Source organism: Nannobrachium achirus, assembly GCF_963921795.1.
Source record: "Nannobrachium achirus genome assembly, chromosome: 14".
NCBI classification, from domain to species: Eukaryota; Metazoa; Chordata; class Actinopteri; order Myctophiformes; family Myctophidae; genus Nannobrachium; species Nannobrachium achirus.
This window is the reverse complement of record NC_137821.1, coordinates 16565980-16578922: the sequence shown is the minus strand read 5'-3', so window position 1 is coordinate 16578922 and position 12943 is coordinate 16565980. Positions and strand designations below refer to the sequence as shown.

The following is a 12943-nucleotide window of genomic DNA, read 5'->3' as shown; positions in this document are numbered from 1 at the left end:
GTGCGTTTTGTCCACTGTCTCCACGCAGAAGGCGGCCATGTTCTCTTTAGGGCAGGTCTCGGTGACGGCGGGCAGGATGGAGATGCACTCCGACAGGCGGATGATCTTCTTGTCCAGCTTCCGGGTCTTCTCGTTGGTCCCGACTCCTCCCACGCCCCCGACGGGCCCGCCCCCACTGCCCGACGGCGAGTCGAAGAACTCGAGGCGGGCAATGCCGTTCTGACTGGCGGGGTAGAGGACGAACCAGTTCTTCTTCCATTTCTGGTTGGAGGGAGGGTTGGGGGGTTGACGGGGAGAAAGAAGAGAGGCTAAAGTTAACACACACTTTACTTGTGTTCATATACGTACAAAATAGCCTTTATGTAAATGTTTCGTTTTATTTACATGCCAAATAAAAAGTTACAAATTTCTTTAGGACATATAATTTGCCTCTGTATTGGATCATGAGTGTGCACAAAGTAATGATATAGCAAGTTAACAAATAATGAACTAGAAGCAGTGCTCTTCCGAGCACAGGTCTCCACCAGGCTGTGTGTCCTGGTGGTGCTACTGTATAATAGGCCAATGTAAAAAGGGTGGCATATGTTCTTCACCATAGATCTTTCATGGAAATCGGACGCTGCATGCATGATTTGAAGCATTGTGTTCCAAAAATTTGTTTTGCTAAAGGCTACCTGCTGGTGGCGCTATAACAGGCCAATGTGAAAAAAGGTAGCTTTTGTTCCTTGACCTAGTGGGAATATGTGTGGCAAATTTCACGGTAATCGCAGGCTGCGTTGATGATTTGAAGCATTTTGTTCAAAAACGGAGCAATCCTGCAAACTTTGGAAGCTAATATTAGCCAATCAGGATGGAATATGAAATATCAGACGGATCGGACTTGATCACATGACTATAGAGATACTGTGTACCGATTTGCGTGATTTTTGGATAAAATCTCAAGGAGTAATATCCAAAAATGTGTTTTACATAAGTCGGTCCAAAGGTGGCGCTATAAAAGGCTGGTGTGAAAAATGCAGGGCAAAGGTTTATCCTTAGCCTCTAGGGAGTGCGCTTACAAAGTTTGAAACTAATCGGTGGAGTTATAGGTAAAACCACAAATCGGCCTGTTATAGCGCCACCATGAGGCTGATTTAAAAAAAATTAAGTGGCTTTTCTTCCTCGGCCTAGTGGGAACGTGTGTGCGCGATTTCATGATAATTGCACTTTGCGTTTGGGATTTGAGGCATTTTGTTCAAAACGGCTCAATCCTACAAACTTTGGAAGCCAATCTTAGCCAATCCGGATGGAATATGCAAAATCGGACAGATCTGTGTCGATCACCTGACTGTCGAGATGCTGCCTACCGATTTGTAGGTTTTTTTGACAAAATCTGTAAGAGTAGTGCACAGAAATGTGTTTTGTGAACATCGGCCACTAGGTGGCGCTAGAAAAGGCCCATTTGAAAAATTTAGGGCAGAGATTGGCATCCAGGGAATGTGTGTGCTCACTTTGGCAGCGACCGGGCCAACGGCGACTGAGATTAGCTGCACACAAACTGTGAGGACACACGGACGGACGCACGGACGGACGGACGAAGGGGAAAACATCTCCCCCAAGCCTTCGGCTGGTGGAGACAATAACTTTTTGCATACAGTAGTAATTGTAGTTGTAATTGTATATCGTTGTTTTCAGGTGGAAACCTTGTATGTCCAAAGCTGTTCGTTTAGTATTTATCATTTTAAAAATGATCGAAACTAGTGAAAATAGCCAATGTAGATCTGCTACACATGTATGATGAAGCAGGGCTTTACATTACAAAAACAAAATTGAAACTAACACAGTGATGATATATTGGAATAATAATGTGTGGTTGTCACAAAATCCCATGACACAGCTGGCCTCACGAGACACAACCTCAGCACACTGTTTAGAAACCGCTTGTCTGACCTACAGTATAAGAAATCGAAACACAGTTTTACACAAGTCTTTTAAACACAACAGGGTTTCCTGTACATTCATGCAGCATATGGCCTTGACTAAAGCAGTAGCTAGAGGCAAAACCCCAAATAAGTGCTGCTGGGCTGATGTTTAGTGTTAGCATTTTTCAGTATTCACGTATAAAACCAAAGCCGGGGAACAAGACAAACCATTGGCCAACCATCAATCAGACCAAAACTATCAGCTGGCCTAAACAACCACTGCTGCTAAAACAATTACGAGTGGGAAAACAGACACACGCAGACGCAGACTAAACCCACCGAACAATTCTACAGTCGGAAAATGTCAATTCAGTTCGCTCACGTCCCCTTCCCCATCATCACATGGATGTCTTCTTGTGTCTTGCCAACGTGTGCTGTGTGGGGCCTGAGAGGATGGAGCGCCATTGTTACAGCGAGATTGCTTTGCTGCACTTTAACGTGATAGTTTGGATAGTGCCGAAGTAAGGAAGTCCCAGCTAACAATAGCCTCTTCCTCCACTGGGAGCCGCGGGGATATGACCAACATGTCATATAACGCCACCAAGCAATAGGGGATACAGCTGTGGCCCTTGTGCGTGGGTGCGTCCACTCAGAGTGCAGCGCTAACAATGGCCATAGTGACAATTGTGTACGTATGAATAACCCGATTGATATTTGTGACAATTCACCTCACGAAAATACAGCAAATAAAGGAGATGAGTAATTATGCAATAATGCAAGGCTGTGACATACTCACACACACACACAGACTGTTAAAGGGGTTGAAAGTGATATACTGTATATTTTTTGTTGTTAAATAAGTCTATATTCCAATAGGAATCATTGCTATAAAGTGTTTGTTTTACACTGAAAATGTTCTGTTCTCCCAGTCAGAACATTTATTTTTTTAAACCAAATATATCCAGTCGGGAAAGAGAACTCATAGAGGATAAACAGGGGAATTTCGAACAGAAAAATGATTTGGAATAGGAACAGTGAAGCTGATAAAAATGGCCTTTGTATGGCTTTCTCTCCAGATTAGATAACATTAGTATCCCTCAGAATGTACAGTATTTTCTGTTTACTAAAGAGCTGAAAAATTGTGGAGAGAGACCCTTGTTACAGAACAAACAATCTATAGCAATGACTACTATGGGAATATTGAGCTTTAACATTTTGAACCAAAATGTTCTTTGTTTTTTACCAAAACATATCACTTACACCACATTTAAGCTTCTGCTGTTAAACAAATACAGCATGTTAGTTCACAGGAAAATCCTCAGTGAGTCAAAATAGACCCTTGTGGACCTGCAGCCTCGTATCACACAGCCATGCTGACATCAGTTACAGTATACTAGCAATCCCTCTTCTCTTGTGTGATATAGCTACATATGCAGTATATATTCATTATGGGTGACTTCTAGTGTCAAATAGCCCTGATTATCTGATTGCATAGGTTAAGCAGGACCTCTTCAACTTTAACCCAATACTGACCTCTCTCTTACACCACCACCATGTACTCAGCAACACCAATGCAACAGGAGGGCAATAGTTGAAAAGGAGGTTATTGCCAAACTGGTACTAGACTGTACTCTCTATAAATGGTTGTATCTCACTTCACTGTGACACTGAACAAACATACTCCCATCCATCACACCATACAAGATCCTGGAACTGATGAGGCGTTATATTCTGTGTGTGCGTGCGTGTGCGACTGTGCGTGCGTGCGTGTGTGTGTGTGCACGCGCGCCCCTTCGTGTGTGTCTGTGTGTCTGTATATGTGTACTAGCTAAAAATAAGCTCAGTATAAAGTGTTATGAGACAATAACATCATTCAGCATGACAGCTGTGCAAACATATCACTTGCATTCACACCATGCAAATTGGAAAGAGGAAGAGGCAGAACAAAAGACAGAAAGAGGTGTATTTGCATGGTTATGCCGTTCTAATCTTATGGCTGCGGGGGCATACATACATACAGGTACTGTCCCTGTATGTAATGTATACTGTATTAACCTACACAATCCCTGAGACCATATCAGTCTCTGCAATACAGTTCGTCACTCTGGCTGTCTGGCACTTTCATTTTATGTATGCTAGGGAGGAAGGGTGTCGTCCTGGTCCCAATTGCCCACACACATGCCAAGTTTGGTACCGGACGGTCGGACACTGTCTTTGCATTATGCCAGGGACAGATATTGTGTGTCACACAGATAAACACACACACACACACACACACACACACACACACACACACACACACACACACACACACACACACACACACACACACACACACACACACACACACACACACACACACAGAATACACTCGACTGCTGTCAAAGTGTCACTGTCACATTATGTGTATGACTGTGATATGACTATGAATAATCATTTCACACATTTATTTGATATCTGCTGCTAAGTAATATCTGTTAAAGACTGAGGTTTCTAATTTTATTATACCTTATTATTTGATATTGTTGTTTAACTTGTTTTGTTATTTGACTTGACATTTTCCTTGATCCTTCTCATGATTATGTTCTGAAACTGCAATTCATGGGAGCTTTTACTGAAAATCTTACACCTGTAATCTTCAAGATGAATCCATCTGGCATCCTGTTGACACGTGCGTATTGTTAGGGCGATGTACTTTTTTGAGTCAGCAACTGAGAAAGATTCTGACAAGATGAAAGATATGTTGATGTAAAACTGCAAAACACTGCAAAATCTTCAGTGTTGAGAGTGTAATATGGGCTCTTACACAAACAATATCAGATCTACAAGCTCAGTTCAACTAAATGGTTAATCAGACTAATTAATTTCATCGAATACAATACTGTAGATCTAATCTAGATTATTCGATGGAAAAAAAAGTAATCAATAGAATAATCACTTAGAACTTAGTTTCTGCCCTATATGCACGACACGTTGTTCAAAGTCACTCTCAAAACACATGCACATGTGCACAGGCACACACATACAGTAGTACACGCAAAATTACACACACACACACACACACACACACACACACACACACACACACACACACACACACACACACACACACACTCCCTCACAGACACACAAATGCAAAGAAACTGCCAAAAAGGACAGGAAATGTGTGGGACTGTCATTACCCAGGATCCTCTTTGTTTCCCGCTATTGGCTCCACAGCGTGTACAGTATATGTATCTGCATGTGTACGTGTGCTACTGTGCTGGTACAGTATATAGGTTCATGTTTGTCTAATATTTTTATTGCTCCATATACTGTTGTATATCTCATGAACTCATGCATTCACACGTGCGCGCAGCCGCGCGCACGCACACACACACACACACACACACACACACACACACACACACACACACACACACACACACACACACACACACACACACACTGTACATATGTGAGAGTTGATGATCTAAAAAGCTATCCCAAATAAGGTAACAGACCGTTATCAACCAAGCAATACAATGAGTGGAAATTATGCAAAGCAGACACACCACAGAGCCCCACCCAGAGAGAGTGAGAGAGACTTCCTTACTGCCCTTCTTCTGCTCATGCCCGTGTGTGTGTGTGTGTGTGTGTGTGTGTGTGTGTGTGTGTGTGTGTGTGTTTGTGTGTTTGTTTTGTGTGTGTGTTTGCATGTTCATTTCCCCATTTCTGCAGCTGTGACATTAGCAAACAATAAATAACTGACAGTATAATGTCATGTTGGCCTTTGTGTTATTTTTTGTGTGTGACCTTTTTCATCGCGCGTGGGAACTAGTGGTTAGTGTCTTGCTCAGTGACACTTCAACACATTGCTGAGGTCTGGAATTGACCTCCCAGGCGGCCTCAATAGCCATTAGTCATGGACGGCCCCAAAAGGTCATGTTGAACTTAAAGGACAACGGCACCGTTCTGTAACTTACTTGTGTCTTATCATCTAACCAGTAATCCTCCTGATCAGACGATAAGACAGAACAGTGTCACGGATGTACAATACAAGCTCACAGCGAGTGAGTCCCCACAACGGTTAGAGTTAGGTTTAGGGTTAGTAGGGTTAGGGTTAGGGGTTAGGTTTAGGGATAGAGGTTAGGGTAAGGCCACAGGACTTGCATAAAAATGAATGGAAGTCTATGTAATGTCCCCACAAGTGATGTAAATATATATAGTGTGCGCGCGCGTGTGTGTGTGTGTGTGTGTGTGTGTGTGTGTGTGTGTGTGTGTGTGTGTGTGTGTGTGTGTGTGTGTGTGTTTTCATCACTTTTGGGTACTAAAACATGTTCACACAGTCACATGCAGGGGACCACCTACATTGTGGTGACAAAATAGTAGGTCCCCACAACGGTTTGGGTTAGGTTTAGGGATAGAGGTTAGGGTAAAGCCACAGAAAATGAATGGAAGTCTATGTAATGTCTCCAAAAGTGATGTATACAAACTTGTGTGTGTGTGTGTCTGTGTGCATGCGTGTTTCTCTTTTGATGCCAGAATTTGGGGTCTGACGCCTGCCTATCCTGCAGAGTGCAGACTATTCTGCAGACTATCTCTAGTGTGTTTCTCTGCATACACCGCACACATGTCCAAGCAAGGCTGTGTTGGTACTGTATGTGAGTGTGTGTGTGTGTGTGTGTGTGTGTGTGTGTGTGTGTGTGTGTGTGTGTGTGTGTGTGTGTGTGTGTGTGTGTGTGTGTGTGTGTGTGTGTGTGTGTGTGTGTGTGCGCGTGCGTGCGTGCGTGCGTGTGTGTGTGTGTGTGCGTGTGTCCGTGCGTGCATATCTCGTGTTGTCCTTGTGTGTTTTTTCAGTAGGCTCTCTGAGAGGAAGAGCGTGCCGTTAATTGTGTCCTTTAAGGGCCGGCTGCGAGCGAGTGACAGTCAGAGAAGGAGAAAGAGAGAGAGAGAGAGAGGAAGTGTTTGTGTGTGTGTGTGTGTGTGTGTGTGTGTGTGTGTGTGTGTGTGTGTGGGACAGACCACCGCTTTGACCACAGATGTGCTGCTGTAACCTCAGAGCTTCCCCTACTTCTGCTACTCCTCCAAACCAACATGTCATCATCATTGGAGAACCAGCTTGTACTGCACTGTAGTGCAGAGGTCAACACAGCGAGCGCAGTGCACTGTTTAAGAATCATTCATACCTGTACTTACAGCAGTTGCGTGCGTATTTACTGCATCCAACCAAGTATAAATGAGGCTTTACGTGCATGTTTTAATGCGTTCATTCTATTAATCTAATGCTAAGACCAGCCCACACCAGTCTCACTGAAGCATGCCGTTGCATTCTAAAAATAAATACTGAATCTACAAGTTCACAACGTGGCGCATTGCAGCGTGTTGTGAGCTTGTAGATTGGATTTGCTGCGTGCGACTATAGTGTTTTCTGGAGAGAAGAAAGTTGGCGGATTCATGTAAACATCAAACTTGAATGCATGAACTTCATCTGCACACAAGGACACTGGAGGATAATCAATAATGTTCAATTCAGTTACACAAGTCCATAAAGATGTAGTGCATGCAAAGGTGTGCATCATACATGCACAGTTGCACACCACAAGAACGTCCAGTTCCAATCAGTTCATGCAAGAATTAAACTTGTAAATTGTAACTGCTCTGAACTCCACAGACTTTGTTGTATGCAACAAAGATTACGTATTTTCATCTGGAAAACGTGTTGATGGTCGTTCACTGTGTGTTAACCTCTAGTCAAAGAGATGACACATGGGTGTGCTGTGCACCAAAATTCCACCAAGGCCTGCCTAAACTGTAAAAATGTTTCCTCCCCAAAGTATTTTATTACATGAGACCTGTTAGTCTGTTTGTATGATTTAGGTAGCCTCAGGGATGTGGAAAGTGTGTGTGTGTGCGTGCGTGCGTGCATCCGTGCATGTGTAGGTATGTGCATGTCTGTGTATGTGCATGTCTGTGAAAGAGAGAGAGAAAGTTAAAAAGAAGATGCAACTACAAACTCCTGAGTATTCATTTGACCCTTAAAAAACGTAGGTACTAATTTATAAGGACAAATACGAAAGAATAAAGCAGCAAGCACTACAGTAAGATTATAAGAACACATTTTTTATTTGATCTGAGCCATGTCAACACGTCCATCACCACAGTATACTGGCCAGATCTCTAGCACAGCAAGCAACACAACACCTCTGGAAAACTGTTCATTTATTTTATATGGATTTGATTTGATGTAATGCATGAGTAAACGTACAAGCAACAGTTAGTAAACATAGCGCTATCAAAGCTGAGGAAAAGTTCAGTCACACATCAGATTTATTGAGAATGAATGGTAGTATATAGTTTATTTTGGTGTCAAGGCATTGCCATTTTCACTCCCTGCGAGCATAGCTACACCTTAAGTTTAGCAAATGAGAGAAGAGGCAGTGATGATAGGAAACATCCCCCAGGGGAAATCCAGAATCAGAGTCTACTACAGGTGGATGTTAGGGTGGATGGAGGTGGGGGTAGACTCACAAGGCAGTATGTTTCACTCAACTAAAGGAAACCTTTTGTTGCTATAAAAAATAAAAAATAAAAAGCAGAAGGCAAAGCTTTGTTAAAGGCTGCCTGTTTTATGGAAGAAGTCCCAAAAATATCAGATCTACAAGTTAAAAGTGCGGATGTGTTGTGCGGATGAGCTTGTGGAGCCGCAACTAAGTATAAATCACATGTGCGGTAGGGGTGATGATCATGAAATGCAGCAGAAATGGTAAGCACTAAGCAGCAGCAATTGCTGTAGCAATGATTGTAATCTCTGCATTTCTAGCAGGAGCGTAGGTAGAGCAAGCAGGTGCATTTCAGATTAAATATTAAAGAGATGTGCGTTACAGCGTCTAGCAGCATGACTCGAGTTCACTGCCTCATCTGGCTCACATGCTTTGCTCAGTAAATGATGAATAACACCTCGAGGTATCAATCAACATTTGATCAGAAATCTAATTTCTTTTTTTATACTAAACACCTGCAGTACAGTCCAGGGCCATAGTAGAGGCCATATAATATGTTTTAGGTAGGACATTGGCAGGAAGAAATTCCTTCAGTAAATAATCTGTAAAGATTCTGTAAATATTCAGATTCAATGTTACATTTCTTTAGTGATTCATGTTTATTTTTTGAATACTGCACTATAACAAACTGACAGACACCTTTCTTCTATGCATGTTCTCTTATATGTAGTATCTAGGTCTTCTTTATCACTTAAATGGAGATAAAAGAAATACTGTATTGTACTCCACACAGCTTTTTATTGGTACATGCATGTCCTCAGTGGAAAGTAATCAGCGTCTCCAATTTAAAAACATATCTGACAGTTGTGTTTATCTGTAGTTTATAGCCAGTTAATTGTTGATTACTCAGGGAACTCTGGGGAAGTTAGCCGAGCCTCTCTCTGGTCAAATATTAATTTAAACATCCTACTAGCGTCCCTCCCTGCTCAGGCCAGGGCACTTCATAAATATGATCATAATGATGTGAATAGCTATTGTATTTGAATGCATTCATTTGTATATTTTTATCATATTTGTTCTGGCTTTCAGATGTTAAATATTATTGTCACTATAAAACACAGCCATAAAATGTGGGGATACTTGCCAAAGAGTTTACTTAGGATTTTTGTATTGCACCACATTTATAATTTAAAGTGTATTGTTTTTAAACAAATGAGAGCACATTGTACCAGACAAAACAATATCGTATGCATTTTTGAGAGGCTTTTATTTGTCATTGACCCTATAGGCCCTTTGTTCATATGCTGTCATGAAGTCAGTCTCAAAGAGAAACTGTGGTCGGACGTGGCGGCTCACAGTTAAGTCACATTTTCCGACACGTGGGAACTGGCATTTGAGTGTGTGTGTGTGTGTGTGTCTTGTGTGTGTGTGCGTGTACGCGTGTGTTGTCCACTGACAGTCATAAAGTTTGTTTAATTGGTCCTGCTGCATTCTTCACCTCGATTTTGACACTTTGACATTCAGATCACCTTTCCTTTTCTATAGCCAAATACTTATGGGTCAGGGTCATGGCTGTAGATATACATTCTTATTTTTATTTTTTACCTTTCCTAAAAAAAAAAAAAAAAAAACGATAATTCCGAAGGTTTCAAAAAAGATTAAAAAGAATTTTAAATTGTGAAAATTGCCAATAAGCTCACAACGTGCATTGTGAGTATAGAGATATTCAGCTATTTTCACTCTTTTAAAAATAGGGCTTAAATGGTTCATTCCTAAAGTATTTTTGTACGCTTGGTACCCAGGGAGACACCAACTTTCATTTTGGGTAACAGTTTTGGACATAAAGAGGTTTCCGCCCGACAGAGACGCCATTCTACTACCACTCTTAGTTCGTCTCACTCTAAAATGCACTGAAATGTATTATAGTGGAGAACCATTGTATTCTACTCTGGTCTTGAGACTAGTTTATTGTATTCCAAAACAGCACTTGCACGACACTTCAGGGCTGGTTGTTTCAGAGCAGGAAATGAAGCCTGGATGTTTTGTGGCCCATGTCATATGACCAGAAAGAGACAGACAGAGCGAGAGAGAGAGAGAGAGAGAGAGAGAGAGAGAGAGAGAGAGAGAGAGAGAGAGAGAGAGAGGGAGAGAGAGAGGGAAAGAGGTGGAAAGAAAGACAGAGAGAGCAAGAGCGGGAGAGAGAGAGACAAAGAGCCCTTTACAAATCAGACAAGTTGACTTCTTATCCTGTGCTCTGTGACAAGGTTGCACTGAGGCCAAGAATTAACACTGACACACACACACACACACACACACACACACACACACACACACACACACACACACACACACACATGCACACATGCACACACACACGGACACTTTGTGCCAGGCATGCTGCAAAAAAGCCTAACCCTAAACCATTAGATTATACAGTAGTACCCTCCCAAACAACCACACACACACACACACACACACACACACACACACACACACACACACACACACACACACACACACTCACCGAGAAAAAGGTAAAACACACGCACTTGTCTTTGCTTCTCTGGGTCAGAGTGTCAGCATTATTTTGGTCTTTCCTTCCTTCCTACCTGTATTACTGTATGATAGTACAGTAATACACACACACACACACACACACACACACACACACACACACACACACACACACACACACACACACACACACACACACACACACAGTAGTATTGTGTAGTACATAAATGCATGTTTCTGGTCATAAAATTGTAAAAGCAAATCCAGTGATTCTCAACCTTTTTAAATTTCAAGAACCCTCCAATTTGATATGCATGCACCCCCTTTTTATTTGATACAGTTTTCTTTTTCACTGTGAACCATATCGACACTGCAAAATCTCTGAGTTACACACCTGTAAAGGGGCCATTTGGTTCATAACTGTCTACAGTATCAATCATGTAGTTGGGCACCCGCTGGAACCCCTTCAAGGACCCCCTGGGGGTCCCCAGACCCCATTGTTGAGAACCACTGCACTACTCACAGTCCAAGTCCTAGGCAAGCCTTGCCACTCCCACATAGTCTAAACAATACTCAGATGAAGTACACGTGCTGTTTGCAGGATAACTGAAACATTTCAAGGTTGTCTTGTCTTTTGGATTCTATTCAGTTTGATTGATTGAATACACTTGGACTAAAAGGATAACAGAAAACTCCTGGGTACTTGTTTCCATTGTGGTCCTATATTCAATTCATCAACAGAGCATAGAATATTAACACATTAAGATTTGTATGACATGTATTAATGTCATTAATACATGTCATACAAATGTTTACAGAGGAGAAAAAGGAACTTCGGTGTCAGTGTATGCCCCCTCATTTCATAGGGATCTAATATCTATCTCCACTTATACTGTCCTAACAGATGCTTTTCAGGCCCGTTTTGAGAGAAGCCAGTGATTGTTGTTATTTAAGGGATGTCATGGTTGTAGTCTGGCAGCCCGCAATGGTTATCAAACAGTCTAATTTCAAGGACCCCCCCCCAGTTTGGTATGCATTATGTCACTGTCTGACCCCACAACTCAAGAGAGTTACAGACCTGGCTGTAAAGGTCCATTAGGACTGAACCCCCTCAAGGACCCCCCTAGCAATGATCTAACTAGCCTAATAAATGCACGTTTCTGGTCGTAAACTTGTAAAAGCAATTCCTGTACAAGTGTAATTAGAGAGTGGACTCTAGACCTCTCCATCCCCTCATCAACAACCAATGATGCAGGCTAGCCTACACTTGGGCAAGGCATGCAACCCCCCTCCTGTAGTGTAGGTATACTGCTGTACTGTAGGTTGGGTCTAATGATCATAGAACCACACACGCACGCACGCACGCACGCGCGCGCGCACACACACACACACACACACACACACACACACACACACACACACACACAGTCACACCAGAGTGAGGCCAGACCAGTGAAACACAGATATAAAGTCTTTCATCTTAGGTCTGGTCTAAGTCTGTCTTTGAAGAAACTGGACACAATGAGTTGTCTGTAATTGCATCAATATGTGAGCTATTTGTCGTGACGTAGAGCAGCAGTCCCTTGGCTACGGAGTTGACTTGCCTTTCGGAACAGAGCAGACACAACCCTAATGTATGGTCCATGCGTCCATCATCGGGCAACGGTGTCGCTTTAATACCAACAATAACAGAAAGATCTCCCACATTAATTTTCATTTGGACTTACCTTTCCAAACTTCTGGTGCTGCACATAAAGTTGTCCCTCCTTAACGTGGGTATCCATCCCCCCTTCACACACAACAACAACAAAACCTCCACTCCTCCACCCGACTCCTCTGTCTGGAGACTCTCACTCCGCCGAGATCCCGACGATCGGAGGTTTTCAACTTCAACCTCACCTTGAAAGAAAATAAAAAGTTGTTTTCTTCTGCTTTGGTTTTTATTTGTCATAGAATGTAGCCTACCCACCGCCACCTCCTCCTCCACCATTAACTTCCCCGTTTTTTCAGACTTCCGCTCTCCACAAGTTTTTAAGACGCAGTCCT

The 12943-nt window shown here is 42.5% G+C and overlaps 1 protein-coding gene across 1 annotated transcript in view; it reads right to left on the bottom strand.

Annotated features, from left to right (window-relative positions):
• The window catches only part of LOC308297854 (uncharacterized protein), a gene marked incomplete at both ends in the record, with an annotated part of 27641 nt that extends 14960 nt beyond the window's left edge, over window positions 1–12681 (bottom strand). The window contains 2 exons of the mRNA XM_080741421.1: window positions 1–261; window positions 12625–12681. The exon at window positions 1–261 is cut by the window's left edge and continues 66 nt beyond it. Coding sequence (XP_080597547.1) covers window positions 1–261; window positions 12625–12681 — 318 coding nt within the window. The remainder of the gene's footprint in view (window positions 262–12624) is intronic.
• Between the last annotated feature and the right edge of the window lie 262 nt (window positions 12682–12943).